Genomic DNA, 20,923 nt, shown 5'->3' with positions numbered 1-20,923 from the left:
TATTTATTGCCACACACATACATTTTTTATAAAAGGGGGATGTCATAATATACACCAGTATATCATGGTGCAGACACACACACTGATGGACACACAGCAAGACCAATCAACACACACAACACCGCAGCCAATCACCAGTTAGAGCACACTCACTATATAGACAGAGGGCATCAGAGTTCCCGCTCATTCGGGATGCAGCTTCTCAGAAGGACAGAGCTTACAGCTTACAGCACAGATCTTCACCATGTGCTGAGTGCATAGACTGGTTAGGACAGGCATAGGTCTTTAGTTTAATCTAACATCGTGTTCACCCACAGTGAAAGTATGTTCAACCATTTCTAACTTAATAAAATAGTGTTGCACTATTTTAAGTGTTGGTAGCCTGTATGTGTTCCACGGATCCAGAGCACCCAACACATCAAAAATGACATACATGGAAGTCTTAAAGAAAAATACAGGTGTCATTGGCAACAGTTGGTAGTCATTTTTAAATGGGGGTCTGCTCCCCCTGAAATATTTTTGATTTTCAAATTAAAGGTGAAATATCCTCCAACCTTCTTCCCTACATTATCATGAATTGATCTCCCACTTCATTAGTATTTATTTACTCTTTTCTTTGCCACTCACTTTCCAAGATCGGAGCCCCTCGAATCACTTCCCCCACATGGATTATGGTCCCTCTCCTGTTCTGTTCTTTCCTCTATTCTTGCAATGCCTACTGCTTTCCCAATCCACAAGACTTTTTCTCCTTCCCCTACGTTCCATTGCCCGCAGCCCACCCCCTCCCCCAGCATTCTACACGCTCCTACCTGAACCCCGTACTAATGGAAACTAGTCCTGCTTCCCTTGACACCATTCCTTTTTTATTTTTTTTAAATTAGGGGGCAATTTAGATTGGCCAATCCACCTAGCCTGCACATCTTTTGGGTTGTGGGGGTGAGACCCACGCAGACACGGGGAGAATGTGCAAACTCCACACGGACAGTGACACGGGCCCGCGATCGAACCCGGGTCCTCGGTTCCGTGAGGTAGCAGTGCTAACCACTGCACCACCGTGCCACCCTCCTCGACACCATTCCTGTGCTTACTGCCTCTCTATGCAGTAGGTGGGATGATCCCGTTCTCACAAAAAGTTCTAGGCCATTTATCAGTGTGAATTTTACAAAGAGAATGAGTGGAACCTGTAAGGCCGTGTGGAGTTTGCACATCCTGTAAGGCCTATTAAACACCAAACCCGGTGGCAGAGGTTGACCTGGTTGCATATGCTAGAGATGCTATAATATAATAATAATAATCGTATTGTCACAAGTAGGCTTACATTAACACAGTGAAAAGCCCCTAGTCGCCACAATCCGGTACCTGTCCGGGTACACAAAGGGAGAACTCAGAATGTCCAAATGATCTAACAGCACGTCTTTCGGGACTTGTGGGAGGAAACCGGAACAGCCGGAGGAAACACATGCAGATAGAGCGAGAACGTGCAGACTCCACACAGTCAGTGGCCCAAGCCGGGAATCAAACCTGAGACCCTGGAGCTGTGAAGCAACAGTGCTACCGTGCCACTCATACTGTGCTACCGAGCCGCTAGTACACTGGCTGGGCTCTCCATACGCTGCCTCTCACTGTGAAACACTGATGGTTGCATCTGAAAAAGAAAGGCAGATAAAAGCCTTTACAGATTCGAGTGAAGAAAACTTTGTATGAAAAATTATTTATCTCTCTCTATATAACATAGAGTGCCTGTGCATCCTGCTGAATGAGAATAAGGAACTGAATCTTTGTTATGGCTCATAGGTATAATAGGACTGGAGTGCACAAAGTATGTGCTGTTAATCGGGGCTTGGCAACATTACATATGACTCTGGCTTATTATGTGCCCCTGTGGTGACAATCTTGAACGGCTGCACATTATATTCCAGTTTAGGATTAAAATTTTTAATTTATTGAGTGTGTTGATTTTCTGGTATATTGCCAGCATCAGCTCCGAGGGATATTGTCGTCTGTATCACATTAATGAAACTTTTGACATTTTTTAAAGTCTTGTGGGATTTTGTATTTTTTTTGTAATCTGCTTATATAACAGAACATTCCAAAGGTATGCCTCTTGCAGTCGTACATTTTGCATTACGGGCAAGATAGACAGATTTGGCTGCAATTCATTTTACATCTATTTAATATTGCAGCATTGTTGTTGATGGCAGCCCTAGCTTGCTGTAAAATAAATGAGGTGGTGCCACTACAAGAATCACTGGCAGCAAATGCAAAGAGCTGGCAACAGTGTGACAAGCAGACTAAGCACCCTAACCTATCTGTACAGACCCATGGGGCAAACCCTGGCCAGAAACTGAAAATGATGATCAAAAGCTTTTGAACAAAAGCTGACGAGCATTCTTGGCAAATGTGCAGTTGGCTCTTCGCTGCCATTGCTGTAAATCCACCACGCAACAGAACCCGGCATAATTCTGAACCTGCTTGATGTAATTCTGCCATGTAAAATAGGACAGAAATTGCCTCATAATATTGGAGATTGTAGACAATGCATATCATACGTATGGTATGAAAAACTTTGTTCACGGTAATTGAATTTTGATTTCTTTTCCCCCCCCCCCTTGATTTACAGGAAGCTGCAATGGCCAAACTGGCAGCATCTGAGGCTGCAACAAGTATAGCTCATAAAGTAAGTGCAGTAGTTGTTCATTTGCTAATTTTGATTGAATTGTGAATAAGCATTGTGTTGTGAGTGTTCCAACATCAAGGGGCTGGTTTAGCACTCTGGGCAAAATAGCTGGCTTTTAAAGCAGGCCAGCAGCATGGTTCAATTCCCATACCAGCCTCCCTGAACAGGTGCCGGAATGTGGCGACTAGGGGCTTTTCACAGTAACTTCATTTGAAGCCTACTTGTGACAATAAGCGATTTTCATTTCATTTTCAATGCATTCATGGTGTGCAATTTGCGACAGGAATTCCACACACACTGAATTCCCGATCAGTTTCCCGACCCAGCGACTTCCTGGTGACGCTCCTTTCGTGGTGAGTTCCTGACTTTGGTCAGGAGCAGACCTGCAGTCAAGGTATTTACCTAGTGGGTTGCTGTTATATATCTCTGAATGATAGACTGTAGAACAGCACTGACAACAGATTATTATCATCTGTCCATTCCCTAGCTGGGGAATAATCCAGACAACAGGGAAACCTAATAAACGTCCTATTGTGCGTTTTTTTTTAAATCGGAAATTAATATAGAATGCATTACTGCCCTTGTAGAGAATCGATCCCTAATTGTCCTGAAGTTGCCGCACGACATCTGTGCATCTTGTTGACCCTCATTTCATTTGTGTATAATTTCAAATATTATGAGCACCTGCAATGCGTGGGTCTCCATGGAGAAACAGGCATCCAATAGATATGTTGCAACATAAAGCTTGTCGGTTGCTGAGACTGAACAAAAGGCAAAAAATATCAATCAAGTATTTTAGTTAGGAAAGTAGTTGGGCAGCACGGTGGTGCAGTGGGTTAGCCCTGATGCCTCATGGTGCCGAGGTCCCAGGTTCGATCCCAGCTCTGGGTTACTGTCTGTGTGGAGTTTGCACATCCTCCCCGAGTTTGTGTGGGTTTCGCCCCTGCAACCCAAATACATGCAGGGTAGGTGGATTGGCCACGCTTAAATTGCCCCTTAATTGGAAAAAAAAAATGAATTGGGTGCTCTAAATTTATTTTAAAAAGGGAAAGGAATAAAATTAAATTGAAAGAAAATAAGAGGGCAGGTGAAATGATGGATAAACACAACTAAATGTTAACTATTTTGCATTTAAAATTATGTTTTGTTTTTAGTAATAACAGTTTACTTTCAAATTACAGAAAGATAACCATCTTTGACATTTGAGTAAATTTATCGAATAATTAGTGTTATAGTATTCGGGTTACAAGCAAATAGTTGATCGGTCCAGACAGACAGGAATTTTTCAGGACCTAATGGCTTAAGGGGCAAAAAATTATGATGTAACTGTGAATGTTGTTGTGCTTTTCTAGTAACTTGTTTGAAACAATGGGTAACTTTTAACCCAAGAGCGGTGGAGGTTAAAAGTTCTGATTGTTAGAGGAGGAGTGCAACTCCACTCCAACATGCTCATGTCCAGGTTTAACAGAGATGTGTTTGGATGCAGATGGGAAATTTACACCCCAGTGATGGAAATTTAATAATAGGCTGTAAGCAAATAAAGTTCTTAGGTGGTAATGAGGGCATTTTAAACCGTGTTTAACTTGGTTCCGAATTTAACTTGTGTATTGCTGAAAAAGTACATTTTGCCAAAGCCTTTCATCTTGAACTCATCAGGTCAGGACAATTGCAAGAATACCAATGTCAGGGGAAACAACTGCATTATACTGTATGAGAAGGGAATACTTATTCGCTGGCAAGTAAACTCTGATTGCCAGAGATATGGGCCGGGATTCTCCCCCAACCGGCGGGGCGGCCCGTACCAGTGCCAAAGAGTGGTGTGAACCATTCCGGCGTCGGGCTGCCCAGAAGCTGTGGAATCCTCCGCACTTCCGGGGGCTAGGCCGGCGCTGGAGTGGTTGGCGCCGCGTCAACCGGTGCCGAAGGGCCTACGTCGGCCGGCGCGAGTTGGCGCATGCGCAGAACCGCTGGCGTGATCCCTGCGCATACGCAGGGGGTTTCTTCTCCGCGCCGGCCATGGCGGAGCTTTACAGAGGTCAGCGCGGAGGGAAAGAGTGCCCCCACGGCACAGGCCCGCCCGCAGATCGATGGGCCCGATCACGGGCCAGGCCACCGTGCCCCCCCCCCCCCCCCCCCCCCCCGGGGCCGGATACCCCCGCGCTCTCCCGAGAACTCCGCAGGCCGCCCTCAGAGCCAGCTCGCGCTGGTATGGACCTTGTGTATTTCACACTGGCTGGACTGGCCGAAAACAAGCGGGCACTCGGCCCGTTGGGGCCCGGAGAATCGCCGGGGGGGCCACTGCCAACAGCCCCCAACCGGCGCGACGTGATCCCCGCCCCCACCAAACAAACGGCGCCGGAGAATTCGGCAGCCGGCGCCAGAGAATTCGGCAGCCGGCGCCGGAGCGGGATTCACGCCGCCCCCCGGCGATTCTCCGACCCGGCGGGGGGTCGGAGAATCCCACCCCTGATGGTGAACCTCCTCAGAAGGAATTAAGTCCTCTGATGAATCATGGACACCTTGCCACACTTTGGGCGCAATTCTCCCATCGGGAGTCTAAGTGCCGACGTCGGCGTGAAAACCAGAGTGTTTCACTCCGCCGTCGGAGCCCGCTCCCAGCCCCCTATTCTCCCGCCCCCAGGGGGCTAGGAGCATCGTTGCGTCATTTACGTGCGCCGGGCGTTCGCACCGCGTAAAAGCGGCGCCGCGTAAATGACGCGGCTGATGCCACGTAAATGACTTCACCTGCGCATGCGCTTTGCTGTCATCCCCGAGGCCGCCCCGCAAGAAGATGTCGGATGGATCTTGCAGGGTGGCGGAGGAAAGGAGGTCTGCCTTCGCAGAGGCCGGCCCGCCGATCGTTGGGCACCGATCGTGGGCCAGACCCCATTTGAGGCCCCCCACGGTGCAGGAACCCCCCCTCCCTCCCCCCACAGGCCGCCCCCCCCCCCCAGCGTTCCCGCGCTGTTTCCGCCGGCAGCGACCAGGTGTGGACGGCGCCAGCGGGAAGCCGTCGGGTGGGGCAGGCCGCTCAGCCCATCCAGGCCGGAGAATCGCCGCTCGCCCGTTACAAACGGCGAGCGGCGATTCTCCCAGTGGCCAGTCGTGATTCTCGCCGCGCCGGTTCGGGGGGGTGGGAAAATCGCGTGCAGATGTCGGGGCGGCATGGCGGGACTCACGCGGCGCCCCGGCGATTCTCCCACCCGGCGTGGGGGGTAGAATTCCGCCCAAAGTGTATGTGTGAAGGCTCTGGAGGACATAGGAAAGCGCTATGATTTGGTCATGTCAACTTGAAAATCTTGGCAATTACTATACTCATTCCTCTCACTGTTCAGTTGTTGATGAAATACCTGGCACTCCTGCCAACACGATATGGCCACCCTTGCCTGGTGCACTGGTCCATGCAGACTTATCTCTGCTGCACACAGCCTGTCAAGCAGTTTTTGTATAAAAATGCCCAAATCGTTCATCTTTTAGACAGGAAATGTATTAATGTTCCAACAACACGGTCACCAAACAATAGCTGCAGTGAAATGACTCAATTTTCTGATGTTTTAATTATAATCAAATACTTGTCAAAGAGCCATCATTAACAATTCATAGACGCTGCAACACGGAAACAGAAACTCTGGAGGCGTTCAACGCAAAATGGTGCCTGAATGTCCCTAGATTTTCCGTTCGTTAGTTTGCTGCTTTAAATTATCGACTTGACTTCTGCAATGTGCAAAAATGTTTTTCTTGACACTGAATGCATTTCAATACAGCAGTGTCAAGTCTACAGAATCCTCTTAATTCCGCCAGTCTTGAAGGTGGCCATCCCAATTAATCATGGCTGCATGTCAATTAGTAAATGTAGTGGAGATACATTAGGAGTGGGATCTACCAGTTGCGTTGCAGCACGGCGCAGCGCAACACAGCCAGTAGATGCAGGAAGATCCTGGAATTTAACACAATCTCGCGGGACGTACGTTGCGATGTGAATCCTGTCCATTGTGGACAGGATCACTTTCTGGTAAATCTGCATGTTGGAGCGAGACAACTGGGACGTCATTCTCCGACCCCCCGCCGGGTTGGAGAATCACCGGGGGCTGCCGTGAATCCCGCCCCCGCCAGTTGCCGAAGTCTCCGGTACCGGAGATTCGGCGGGGGCGGGAATCAGGCCGCGCCGGTTGGCGAGCCCCCCCGCTGGATTCTCCGGCCCGGAGGGGCCGAAGTCCCGCCGATAAATTGCCTGTCCCGCCGGCGTGGATTAAACCACCTTTTGAACGGCGGGACAAGGCAGCGTGGGCGGGCTCCAGGGTCCTGGGGGGGGCGCAGGGCAATCTGGCCCCGGGGGGTGCCCCCACGGTGGCCTGGCCCGCGATCGGGGCCCACCGATCCGCGGGAGGGCCTGTGCCGTGGGGGTACTCTTTCCCTTCCGCCTCCGCCACGGTCTCCACCATGGCGGAGGCGGAAGAGCCTCCCTCCACTGCGCATGCGCGGGAAACTGTCAGCGGCCGCTGACGCTCCCGCGCATGCGCCGCCCCGATATGTCATTTCCGCACCAGCTGGCGGGGCAACAAAGGCCGTTTCCGCCAGCTGGCGGGGCGGAAATCCCTCCGGCGTCGGCCTGGCACCTCAATGTTGGGGCTCGGCCCCCAAAGATGCGGAGCATTCCGCACCTTTGGGCGGCGCGATGCCCGTCTGATTGGCGCCGTTTTGGGCGCCAGTCGGCGGACATCGCGCCGTTTGGGGAGAATTTCGCCCCTGGTCTCACTCTAATATGCGTTCCCGAGATCTCCCCAAGTTGTGGGATCTACCTCCCTTGCCTTGGAGACCTCAGGCGAATGCCGTTCAGTGCTGGTCTCCACAAACGAGGACCAGACGGAACAGCACTCATGGGGGCCTCCAGGGTGTTGGAGGCCCGCAGGTGCTTGCCCTCTGGGCAGTGTGGTACCCTGGTACTGCTGGTGCAACCCAGACACCCTGGCACTGCCAGCCTGGAACCCCGGCAGTGCCACCTGGTTGTTAGCGTGGCACTGCCATGGTGGTATTGATAGCTGACAGGGACATTGCCAGGGTGCCAACCTGGCACTGCCATGGTACCAGGCTGGCACTGCCAAGATGCCAAGCTGGCATTTTTTGCGCCACATTAATCGGGCCAGGGTGTGCCCTGCGTGGGTGTGGAGAGATGCGGGAGGGCCCTGATAGTGAGTTGGGGCTTGGGGGAATTCAAGGGTCACATAGGGGACTCGAGACATCTCACTGCAGAAAACGGGGCTCAGTGCAGTCTTGGCCACGTGTTCCCCGCTGATGTCCCAGATCTACCCTGATGGCCGTGACAGCACTGAGAAAAAAACAGCTAATCTCGCACGCCACAGGACTCTGACCCCATTCAGGTAGATCACACCCTACAGCACTGAGAAAAAAACAGCTAATCTCGCACGCCACAGGACTCTGACCCCATTCAGGTAGATCACACCCTACAGCACTGAGAAAAAAACAGCTAATCTCGCACGCCACAGGACTCTGACCCCATTCAGGTAGATCACACCCTAGAAATGTGCATATGTGGGGTTGGCAGCAAATACAGCCAATGAAATACAGTCAGCAGGTCCCCCCCCCCAGGTATTTGTAATTCTGTCTCCAGCTACAAGAAAGCTCCTTGTCTTACCATCTCTGATTGGGGGAATGCAGATATGTCACTTATCTGCGGGAATCCTCCTCAGAATCAGTGAGCTGGACTACTTATGCTGGATGAACTCCAGTTCTGTCCCTCTCCATTTAGTGTTCTGCTCCCCTATAACTACAGATCAAAGAACAAAGAAATGTACAGCACAGGAACAGGCCCTTCGGCCCTCCAAGCCCGTGCCGACCATACTGCCCGACTAAACTACAATCTTCTAAAAGAACAAAGAAATGTACAGCACAGATCTTTGAACAGTTTAGCACAGTGGGCTAAACAGCTGGCTTTTAAAGCAGAACAAGGCCAGCAGCATGTACCATCCTCCCCGAACAGGTGCCGTAATGTGGCGACTAGGGTTTTTTTCACAGTAACTTCATTTGAAGCCTACTTGTGACAATACGCAATTTTCATTTCAAATGAATTTATCATTTCAGTGTATTTGATGAAGATGACAATGAGACATGCATTATATTAGATAAATATTGGGGTGAGTGTCAAGGGTGGATGGATGGATGGGAAGGTGATGAAGTACACAGAAAGTGGTGCCAGCTCAGAGAGTGGGAGGAATGAATGATGTGATGAAGAACGCTTAGCAAGACAGAATGAAAGGGGGTGGGGTGCTTAAAGCAGGCAATGTGGGTGAATCAGCAATCTGTTCACTTTTCCTAACCTGGTTAGGTCATTAAACTGCTTCCTGCAATGCATCCAAGACTTGGATACAATGCTCCTACTGCTCAGCTCCTCAGCTACCTCTAGGAACACCTTCTTGGTGAGAGCAGCACGTATCGTCCTCCTGTTGCTGGGGGGAAGTCTGTCCTTCCTCTTCCTGACTCTACCTAACAGTAATTCTAGTGAGGAGGTGGCATTGTCTCTGGTTACTGCCCTTGTTCTCTGTCCATCCATCCTGAACGCTTTCCACGTGGACTGTCTATTTAAATAGAATGGAGATCACATCACACAGACTCCTGATGCACAGCCTGGTGACATGAAACCTGGAAGTCTAATTTAACTGGTACAATTGAGCTGAGATTGCAGATTCCGATCCACTCAGTTGACTTCCAGATCTTCCCTATACAATTCCACCCCCATCCCTCCTGGGAAGCCACCTTTGTATTAATATTAGGGCCAGTACTATTGAACAGCAGTAAATAAAAAATATATTTCTGTCCAAGGCATGGGACATTTCATTTTTTTGATACACAAAAAGCAAACTGCAAGTATGATGTTGAATCAATAGGTGCTGGAGTCACTTAATATAAGGAAATAGTGCCTGTAATTTATTTAAACCATCTGCTGGCTCAGAAACAAATGATGTGTTTGAAGCTAAGTCACGAAACACATTTATCTCAGAACAATAAAGAAACCTTGGATTTTGAATTGTATAAAAGTGACAGCAGGAGCATTCATTGTGAGGAAAATGGAATTTGGCTGCTCACATGAATAAAGTCGGAAAGATGAAAAGGAAAGCTTTAGAAAGACTTAACAATTGAAATGAAATACAATTGCCAGAATAGTCGATTTATTACACATAAAAGATGAGCTCTCTATCTACAGATAGATACTTGGGATGAATGTATCCCTGATTTACGATATCCCCTCTGTGAAATATATTTTGTACAGATAATTCTCATCATTAAATTGCAATAATTCAGATGTATTCAGTTGGATATTTTTTTCTGTTCCTGCACCAGTTATATAGAAATCTGAGGAATTGCAGCTTATAATGTGATTAAATGCCGGGTATAGGAATAGGTTACAGTAAGAATGTGAAAATACTACAAGTACTCAGTAGGTTGGAGTTAACACATCAAATTTGATCAAATATCCATCATCTGCAATATTCTGCTTCTGTATGAGGAGCTTATGTGCCAAACAGCATAAGCAGTAAGTAATAGACAGAGCTAAGCAATGAACACATCAAAATCTAGCTCTGTAGTCCTGCCACATCCAGCCATGAATGCGGGTGGACAATCCAACAACTTATTGGAGGAGGAGGCTCCACAAATATCCCCATCCTCAATGACGGAGGAGCCCAGCACATATGTGCAAAACCCAAGGCCGAGGCATTCGCAACAGTCTTCAGCCAGAAGTGCCAAGTGGATGATCCATCTCGGTCTCCTCCGGAGGTCCCCAGCATCACAGATGTGAATCTTCAGCCAATATGATTCACTCCACGGCATATCAAGAAACGGCTGAAGGCACTGGATACTGCAAAGGCTATGGGCCCTGACAATATTCCAGCAATAGTAATAATAATAATCTTTACTGTCACAAGTAGGCTTACATTAACACTGCAATGAAGTTACAGTGAAAATCCCCTCGTCGCCACATTCCTGTTCGGGTACACAGAGTGAGAATTCAGAATGTCCAAATCACCTAACAGCACGTCTTTCGGGACTTGTGGGAGGAAACCGGAGCACCCGGAGGAAACATAGCAGACACGGGGAGAACATGCACACTCCACACATACAGTGACCTAGCCAGTAATCGAACCTGGGACCCTGGCGCTGTGAATATACAGTGCTAACCACTGTGCTAGTATTGAAGACTTGTGATCCAGAACCGCACCCTTAGCCAAGCTGTTCCAGTACAGCTACAGCAATGGCATCTACCCGGCAATGTGGAAAATTGCCCAGGTGTGTTCGTACACAAGAAACCGGACAAATCCAACCCACCCAATTACCGCTCTATCAGTCTACTCTCCATCATCAGCAAAGTGATGGCAGGAGTCATCAACAGTGCTATCAAGCAGCACTTACTCAGCAATAACCTGCTCACAGACACTCCGTTTGGGTTCCGCCAGGGTCACTCAGCTCCTGACCGCATTACAGCCTTGGTTTAAACATGGACAAAAGAGCTGAATGCCAGAGGTGAGGTGAGAGGGACTGCCCTTGACATCAAGGCAGCATTTGAGCGAGTATCGCATCAAGGATCCCGAATTAAACTGGAGTCAATGAGAATCAGGAGGAAAATCTCTGCTGCTTGCAGTCATACCTGGCACAAAGGAAGATGGGTGTGGGGGTTGGAGGCCAATCATCTCAACTCCAGGACATCACTGCAGGAGTTTCTCAGGGTAGTGTCCTAGGCCCAACCATCTTCAGCTGCTTCATCGATGACCTCCCATCATAAGGTCAGAAGTGGGGATGTTTACGAATGACTGCACAATGTTCAGCACCATTCGCGACTCCTCAGATAATGAAGCAGTCCATGTCCAAATGCAGCAAGACCTGGACAATATCCAGGCTTGGGCTGACAAGTGGCAAGTTACGTTCGCGCCACACAAGTGCCAGGCAATGACCATCTCCTACAAGAGAGGATCTAACCACCGCCCCTTGACATTCAATGGCATTATCATTGCTGAATTGCCCACAATCAACATCCTGGGGTGTACCATTGATCAGAAATTGGACTGGACTAGTCAGAATGTGGCGACTAGGGGCTTTTCACAGTAACTTCATTTGAAGCCTACTTGTGACAATAAGCGATTTTCATTTCATTTCATGTTTTTCATTTAATTAATTCTCTGGCTAACAGGGCAGGTTAAAGACTAGGAATCCTACATCGAGTAACACACCTCCTGACCCCAAAAGCCTGTCCACCATCTACAAGGCACAAGTCAGGAGTGTAATGGAATACTCTCCACTTGCCTGGATGAGTGCAGCTCTGACAACACTCAAGAAGCTCGACACCATCCGGAACAAAGCAGGCCACTTGATTGCTCTCCCTTCCACAAACATTCAAACCCTTCACCACCGACGAACAGTGGCAGCCATGTGTACCATCTACAAGATGCACTGCAATAACTCACCAGGTTCCTTAGACAGCACCTTCCAAACCCACGACCACTACCATTCAGAAGGACAAGAGCAGCAGATACCTGGAACCCCACCACCTGGAGACTCCCCTCCAAATCACTCATCACCCTGACTTGGAAACATATCGCCTCTCCTTCGCTGTCGTCGGGCAACATCCTGGAATTCCCTCTCTAACAGCACAGTGGGTGTACCTACACCTCAAGGACTACAGCGGTTCAAGGAGGAAACTCAACAGCACCTTCTGAAGGACAACTAGGGATGGGCAACAAATGCCGGCTTAACCAGCGACGCCCACATCCCGTAAATGAATTTTTTAAAAAGCTATACAGCCTACCATCGCTTTCCAGCTCTTAGCCTTGTAGGTTGGTGTGTTGTAGCTCACACAGGGAATTATTTTGTGACAGGGAAGTGAAATTTTGAAAGTACCTCCCATAGAGGGACAATAGTGTTAAAAGCTCAGGGAAGGCTGTCCCATTCAAGTTGATTTTTTAAAATGTTTTAATAAATATTTTATTGAAAATTTTTGGTCAACCAACACAGTACATTGTGCATCCTTTACACAATATTATAACAACACAAATAACAATGACCTATTTTATAAACAACAAAAAAAATGAATAAATAATAAATAACAAAAATGAAAACTAACCCTAATTGGCAACTGCCTTATCACAAGTAACACTCTCCAAAAATATAATTTAACAGTCCAATATATAATTATCTGTCGCAACGACCTATACATATTATACAGTATATATTAACAACCCTGAGAGTCCTTCTGGTTCCTCCTCTCCCCCCCCCTCCCCCCCCCCCCCCCCCCACCCACCCCCCCTGCCCCCCCTCCCGATCCTGGGCTGCTGCTGCTGCCTTCTTTTTTCCATTCCATCTATCTTTCTGCGAGGTATTCGACGAACGGTTGCCACCGCCTGGTGAACCCTTGAGCCGACCTCCTTAGAACAAACTTAATCCGCTCTAGCTTTATAAACCCTGCCATGTCATTTATCCAGGTCTCCACCCCCGGGGGCTTGGCTTCTTTCCACATTAACAATATCCTGCGCCGGGCTACTAGGGACGCAAAGGCCAAAACATCGGCCTCTCTCGCCTCCTGCACTCCCGGCTCTTGTGCAATCCCAAATATAGCCAACCCCCAGCTTGGTTCGACCCAGACCCCCACTACTTTTGAAAGCACCTTTGTCACCCCCATCCAAAACCCCTGTAGTGCCGGGCATGACCAAAACATATGGGTATGATTCGCTGGGCTTCTCGAGCACCTCGCACACCTATCCTCCACCCCAAAAAATTTACTGAGCCGTGCTCCAGTCATATGCGCCCTGTGTAATACCTTCAACTGAATCAGGCTTAGCCTGGCACACGAGGACGACGAGTTTACCCTGCTTAGGGCATCTGCCCACAGCCCCTCCTCGATCTCCTCCCCCAGCTCTTCTTCCCATTTCCCTTTTAGTTCATCTACCATAGTCTCCCCTTCGTCCCTCATTTCCCTATATATATCTGACACCTTACCATCCCCCACCCATGTCTTTGAGATCACTCTGTCCTGCACCTCTTGTGTCGGGAGCTGCGGGAATTCCCTCTCCTGTTGCCTCGCAAAAGCCCTCAGTTGCATATACCTGAATGCATTCCCTTGGGGCAACCCATATTTCTCGGTCAGCGCTCCCAGACTCGCGAACTTCCCATCCACAAACAGATCTTTCAGTTGCGTTATTCCTGCTCTTTGCCACATTCCATATCCCCCATCTATTCCCCCGGGGCAAACCTATGGTTGTTTCTTATCGGGGACCCCCCCAAGGCTCCAGTCTTTCCCCTATGCCGTCTCCACTGTCCCCAAATCTTCAGTGTAGCCACCACCACCGGGCTTGTGGTGTAGTTCCTCGGTGAGAACGGCAATGGGGCTGTCACCATAGCCTGTAGGCTAGTCCCCCTACAGGACGCCCTCTCTAATCTCTTCCACGCCGCTCCCTCCTCCTCTCCCATCCACTTACTCACCATTGAAATATTAGCGGCCCAATAATACTCACTTAGGCTCGGTAGTTCCAGCCCCCCCCCCATCCCTGCTACGCTGTAAGAATCCCTTCCTCACTCTCGGGGTCTTCCCGGCCCACACAAAACCCATGATGCTCTTTTCAATCCTTTTAAAAAAAACCTTCGTGATCACCACCGGGAGGCACTGAAACACAAAGAGGAATCTCGGGAGGACCACCATCTTAACCGCCTGCACCCTCCCTGCCAGTGACAGGGATACCATATCCCATCTCTTGAAATCCTCCTCCATTTGTTCCACCAACCGCGTTAAATTTAACCTATGCAATGTGCCCCAATTCTTGGCTATCTGGATCCCCAGGTAACGAAAGTCCCTTGTTACCTTCCTCAATGGTAGGTCCTCTATTTCTCTACTCTGCTCCCCTGGATGCACCACAAACAACTCACTTTTCCCCATGTTCAATTTATACCCTGAAAAATCCCCAAACTCCCCAAGTATCCGCATTATTTCTGGCATCCCCTCCGCCGGGTCTGCCACGTATAGTAGCAAATCGTCCGCATACAAAGATACCCGGTGTTCTTCTCCTCCTCTAAGTACTCCCCTCCACTTCTTGGAACCCCTCAACGCTATCGCCAGGGGCTCAATCGCCAGTGCAAACAATAATGGGGACAGAGGGCATCCCTGCCTTGTCCCTCTATGGAGCCGAAAATATGCAGATCCCCGTCCATTCGTGACCACGCTCGCCATCGGGGCCCTATACAACAGCTGCACCCATCTAACATACCCCTCTCCAAAACCAAATCTCCTCAACACCTCCCACAAATAATCCCACTCCACTCTATCAAATGCTTTCTCGGCATCCATCGCCACTACTATCTCCGTTTCCCCCTCTGGTGGGGCCATCATCATTACCCCTAACAGCCTCCGTATATTCGTGTTCAGCTGTCTCCCCTTCACAAACCCAGTTTGGTCCTCGTGGACCACCCCCGGGACACATTCCTCTATTCTCATTGCCATTACCTTGGCCAGGATCTTGGCATCTACATTTAGGAGGGAAATAGGTCTATAGGACCCGCATTGTAGCGGGTCCTTTTCCTTCTTTAAGAGAAGCGATATCGTTGCTTCAGACATAGTCGGGGGCAGTTGTCCCCTTTCCTTTGCCTCATTAAAGGTCCTCGTCAATACCGGGGCGAGCAAGTCCACATATTTTCTATAGAATTCGACTGGGAATCCATCCGGTCCCGGGGCCTTTCCCGCCTGCATGCTCCTAATTCCTTTCACCACTTCTTCTACCTCGATCTGTGCTCCCAGTCCCACCCTTTCCTGCTCTTCCACCTTGGGAAATTCCAGCCGATCCAAGAAGCCCATCATTCTCTCCCTCCCATCCGGGGGTTGAGCTTCATATAATTTTTTATAAAATGTCTTGAACACTCCATTCACTCTCTCCGCTCCCCGCTCCATCTCTCCTTCCTCATCCCTCACTCCCCCTATTTCCCTCGCTGCTCCCCTTTTCCTCAATTGGTGTGCCAGCAACCTGCTCGCCTTCTCCCCATATTCGTACTGTACACCCTGTGCCTTCCTCCATTGTGCCTCTGCAGTGCCCGTAGTCAGCAAGCCAAATTCTACATGTAGCCTTTGCCTTTCCCTGTACAGTCCCTCCTCCGGTGCTTCCGCGTATTGTCTGTCCACCCTCAAAAGTTCTTGCAGCAACCGCTCCCGTTCCTTACTCTCCTACTTCCCTTTATGTGCCCTTATTGATATCAGCTCCCCTCTAACCACCGCCTTCAACGCCTCCCAGACCACTCCCACCTGGACCTCCCCATTATCATTGAGTTCCAAGTACTTTTCAATGCACCCCCTCACCCTTAGACACACACCCTCATCTGCCATTGGTCCCATGTCCATTCTCCAGGGTGGGCGCCCTCCTGTTTCCTCCCCTATCTCCAAGTCTACCCAGTGTGGAGCGTGATCCGAAATGGCTATAGCCGTATACTCCGTTCCCCTCACCTTCGGGATCAACGCCCTTCCCAGCACAAAAAAGTCTATTCGCGAGTAGACTTTATGGACATAGGAGAAAAACGAGAACTCCTTACTCCTAGGTCTGCTAAATCTCCACGGGTCTACACCTCCCATCTGCTCCATTAAATTATTAAGTGCCTTGGCTGCTGCCGGCCTCCTTCCAGTCCTGGACTTCGACCTGTCCAGCCCTGGTTCCAACACCGTATTAAAATCTCCCCCCATTATCAGCTTTCCCATCTCTAGGTCCGGAATGCGTCCTAGCATCCGCCTCATAAAATTGGCATCATCCCAGTTCGGGGCATATACGTTTATCAAAACCACCGTCTCCCCCTGTAGTTTGCCACTCACCATCACGTATCTGCCCCCGTTATCCGCCACTATAGTCTTTGCCTCGAACATTACCCGCTTCCCCACTAATATAGCCACCCCCCTGTTTTTCGCATCTAGCCCCGAATGGAACACCTGCCCCACCCATCCTTTGCGTAGCCTAACCTGGTCTATCAGTTTCAGGTGCGTTTCCTGTAACATAACCACATCTGCCTTAAGTTTCTTAAGGTGTGCGAGTACCCGTGCCCTCTTTATCGGCCCGTTCAGCCCTCTCACGTTCCACGTGATCAGCCGGGTTAGGGGGCTTCCTACCCCCCCCTTGTCGATTAGCCATCCCCTTTTTCCAGCTCCTCACCCGGTTCCCACGCAGCTGTATCTCCCCCATGCGGTGCCCCCCCGCCCATCCCCTCCCATACCAACTCCCTCCTCTCCCCAGCAGCAGCAACCCAGTAATTCCCCCCCCCCCCGCTAGATCCCCCGCGAGCGTAATTACTCCCCCCATGTTGCTCCCAGAAGTCAGCAAACTCTGGCCGACCTCGGCTTCCCCCCATGACCTCGGCTCGCACCGTGCGACGCCCCCTTCTTCCTGCTTCTCTATTCCCGCCATGATTATCATAGCGCGGGAACCAAGCCCGCGCTTCTCCCTTGGCCCCGCCCCCAATGGCCAACGCCCCATCTCCTCCACCTCCCCTCCTCCCCCCATCACCACCTGTGGAAGAGAGAAAAGTTACCACATCGCAGGATTAGTACATAAAACTCCTCTTTCCCCCCTTTTTAACCCCCCTCTTCGCCCCCCACATTCGCCCCACCACTTTGTTCAAACGTTCTTTTTAATAACCCGCTCATTCCAGTTTTTCTTCCACAATAAAAGTCCACGCTTCATCCGCCGTCTCAAAGTAGTGGTGCCTCCCTCGATATGTGACCCACAGTCTTGCCGGTTGCAGCATTCCAAATTTTATCTTCTTTTTATGAAGCACCGCCTTGGCCCGATTAAAGCTCGCCCTCCTTCTCGCCACCTCCGCACTCCAGTCTTGATAAACGCGGATCACCGCGTTCTCCCATTTACTGCTCCGGGTTTTCTTGCCCATCTAAGGACCATTTCTCTATCCTTAAAACGGAGGAATCTCACCACTATGGCTCTGGGGATTTCTCCTGCTCTCGGTCCTCGCGCCATCACTCGGTATGCTCCCTCCACCTCCAACGGACCCGCCGGGGCCTCCGCTCCCATTAACGAGTGCAGCATCGTACTCACATATGCCCCGACGTCCGCTCCCTCCGCACCTTCAGGAAGACCAAGAATCCTCAGGTTGTTCCTCCTTGCGTTGTTCTCCAGTGCCTCCAACCTTTCCACACATCGTTTCTGATGTGCCTCATGCGTCTCCGTCTTCACCACCAGGCCCTGTATGTCGTCCTCATTCTCGGCTGCCTTTGCCTTCACGACCCGAAGCTCCCGCTCCTGGGTCTTTTGTTCCTCCTTTAGCCCTTCGATCGCCTGTAGTATCGGGGCCAACAGCACTTTCTTCATTTCCTTTTTGAGCTCTTCCACACAGCATTTCAAGAACTCTTGTTGTTCAGGGCCCCATGTTAAACTGCCACCTTCCGACGCCATCTTGGTTTTTGCTTGCCTTCCTTGCCGCTGTTCTAAAGGATCCACTGCAATCCGGCCACTTTCTCCTCCTTTTTTCATCCGTATCCAGGGGGGATTCCTTTCTGGTTTACCGCACAGTGTTTTTAGCCGTCAAAATTGCCGTTGGGGCTCCTATCAAGAGCCCAAAAGTCCGTTTCACCGGGAGCTGCCAAAACGTGCGACTCAGCTGGTCATCGCCGCACCCGGAAGTCTTCAAGTTGATTTTAACACAGGGCAGACATGCAATAATATTTTTTTTAAAGTCAAATACAAACATGGGAAGGTATGCACTGGCAGTGGTTGTAAAGGAAGATTTGCTTTAAATGATTATATTCTGAGACTATCTGGTCAATGCGTAGAAGTTAGCAGTAACGTAAATAGTGTAAGGGTCCTTCCTTACGATTCACTTATTCCCCCTTTCTTAATTTTTGCTGTTATCATTTTTGATCCATGGATACATAATGGACATGGATCTTGAAGTCCAGCAACAGAGTTTATGGTGCTGGGTTTGCGAACAGAAAAACTCAGACTTTTCGGCACCAAGAGAAGGGGTGGGACGTGGTTTGATTGGTTGGTTGGTGGCCAATAAATTGGCCAAAATGCCATATTCTGCCCGGGAATGTGTGGTGATTGGATCCTGCCTGAGTGGGATGATTTCCAGAGACCTAAGGAAAGCAGCATTGAGATTTGGACACACAGAGAAAAGGACCTGCCCTCCCTCCCTCGTGTTTTCTCCAGAAAGGCTGCGAGCTGCTGTATTTCTGAAACTGCAGAGGTCTGAATGAATCTACAGCGAAAACCATTAGAGACTGGAAACAGAAATCTCTACTTGAAAGCCTGGTTTGAAGGGCAGTGTGCTAAAAACAACCATCTGAAACAAAGACTCTTTTTTTCCTTTTACTCATTATTGTTTACCCCTCTCTTCCCCTCTGATTGTTTGTCTTGTGTGTGTGATTGTGTGTAGAGCGTGGGGGACAAGTTAAAGTGGGGGGGGAGATTAGGGGCGTCATTCTCCGACCCCCCTGCGGGTCGGAGAATGGCCTTTGGCCGCCGTGAATCCCGCCCCCGCCGGTTGCTGAAGTCTCCGGTACCGGATATTCGGCGGGGGCGGGAATCGGGCCGCGCCGGTTGGCGGGCCCCCCCGCTCGAGTTTCCGGCCCGAATGGGCCGAAGTCCCGCCGAGAAATTGCCTGTCCCGCCGGCGTAAATTAGAGTACCTATTTACCGGCAGGACAAGGCGGCGTGGGCGGGCTCCGGGGTCCTGGGGGGGGCGCGGGACGATCTGGCCCCGGGGGTGCCCCCACGGTGGCCTGGCCTGCGATCGGGGCTCACCGATCCGCGGGCGGGCCTGTGCCGTGGGGGCACTCTTTCCCTTCCGCCTCCGCCACGGTCTCCACCATGGCGGAGGCGGAAGAGCCTCTCCCCACTGCGCATGCGCGGGAAACTGTCAGCGGCCGCTGACGCTCCCGCGCATGCGCCGCCTCGACATGTCATTTCCGCGCCAGCTGGCGGGGCAGCTGGCGGGGCGGAAATCCCTCCGGCGTCGGCCTAGCCCCTCAATGTTGGGGCTCGGCCCCCAAAGATGCGGAGCATTCTGCACCTTTGGGGCGGCGCGATGCCCGTCTGATTGGTGCCGTTTTGGGCGCCAGTCGGCGGACATCGCGCCGTTTGGGGAGAATTTCGCCCATGGAATTACATAATAGTCAACAAGTTGTATTTGCTCCATATTTCATTATAGTTCTTGTTATAAATAAAAAGCCATTGTGTTTAAATTTATTATCTGTTTAATTAATTATTGGGCAGTCAAAGGCCAAAGACTTTGGGTATTTCTCTAAGAATTATTGTGTTGCGACTCCGGGTCAAGGGAGGCTGGAATTGACCGCTCCCTAGTCCAGGGTGTCATAACAATAGTGTGGAATGCATTTGTAAGGCACCGCATCCCAGTCATAACAACACAGATATATAGATCAATTGTGAGTGAATCATGCCACTTTGTCATCCTACCTCAAGTAGATACGTTAACATTAAAAACGAGTCAGCGGAATAATTCAGGTCTTGTGGATTAAGTTTGAAAAATAGCTTCAGGTGTCTTAACATATTTAATTTGTGAAAAATTAAGACCGTTATGGGATCATAAGGAAGGAGGTTATTTGGCCATTCATATCTGACTGAATTAGGTGCGATCCAACCAACTCTCACTTTCCTGCTCGTAATTTAGAACCTTGTAGGTTGGTGTTTTATCATTTACACAGGGAGTAAGAATTGCTATGTCAACATGCAAATGCATGTTGCTCTCTGGGGCTGTGGATAGTGCTGGTAGAGGCTCCGACATTCTTTCCGTCACAAGGCTGACCAGGATTCTCACCCGCTCTTGCTGTCTGCTATTGGTGTGGGTTGGAAGGATTTGCAAGTTGATATCCTAAGGGGGGCAGCTTCCTTAGCCATCAAGTCCTGAATAAGACTCGAACATGAAGCTTTTGGCTCAGAGACAGAGATGCTACCTACTGCACTACAAGGGTTAGGGTATTTCAAATGCATATCCAAGTGCCCTTCATAAGCAATGCCAGTTACTGCCACTATAATCATCCATTTAGGCAATGAGCTCCAGAATCTCACAACTCTCAGTGTGAAAACATTTCTCCTCAGCTACTCTCTAATCCTTCTACTAATGACTTTTAAGTCTATGAATGTGAAACAGGCTTTTCAGATAATGAAGAGACAGATAAGGTTGGATAGGGAGCCATATCTGTGTCGCAGTCATCCGCAAACATCCCTACTCCTGACCTTGTGATAA

At 49.8% G+C, this 20,923-nt stretch overlaps 1 protein-coding gene across 3 annotated transcripts in view; it reads left to right on the top strand.

The window, feature by feature from the left end:
- Nucleotides 1-20,923, top strand: part of acads (acyl-CoA dehydrogenase short chain) — a 252,716-nt gene that overhangs the window by 217,356 nt on the left and 14,437 nt on the right. For 2 of the 3 annotated variants that reach the window (XM_072497358.1, XM_072497343.1), the window contains one exon: nt 2,621-2,677. The exons of the other annotated variant lie outside the window; for it this stretch is intronic. In XM_072497358.1, the coding sequence (XP_072353459.1) occupies nt 2,621-2,677 (57 nt within the window). The remainder of the gene's footprint in view (nt 1-2,620; nt 2,678-20,923) is intronic. 3 annotated transcript variants of the gene reach the window in all.

This window comes from Scyliorhinus torazame, chromosome 1 (genome assembly GCF_047496885.1).
Source record: "Scyliorhinus torazame isolate Kashiwa2021f chromosome 1, sScyTor2.1, whole genome shotgun sequence".
In the NCBI taxonomy this organism is placed as follows: Eukaryota; Metazoa; Chordata; class Chondrichthyes; order Carcharhiniformes; family Scyliorhinidae; genus Scyliorhinus; species Scyliorhinus torazame.
This window is presented reverse-complemented; position numbering and strand designations above follow the sequence as displayed.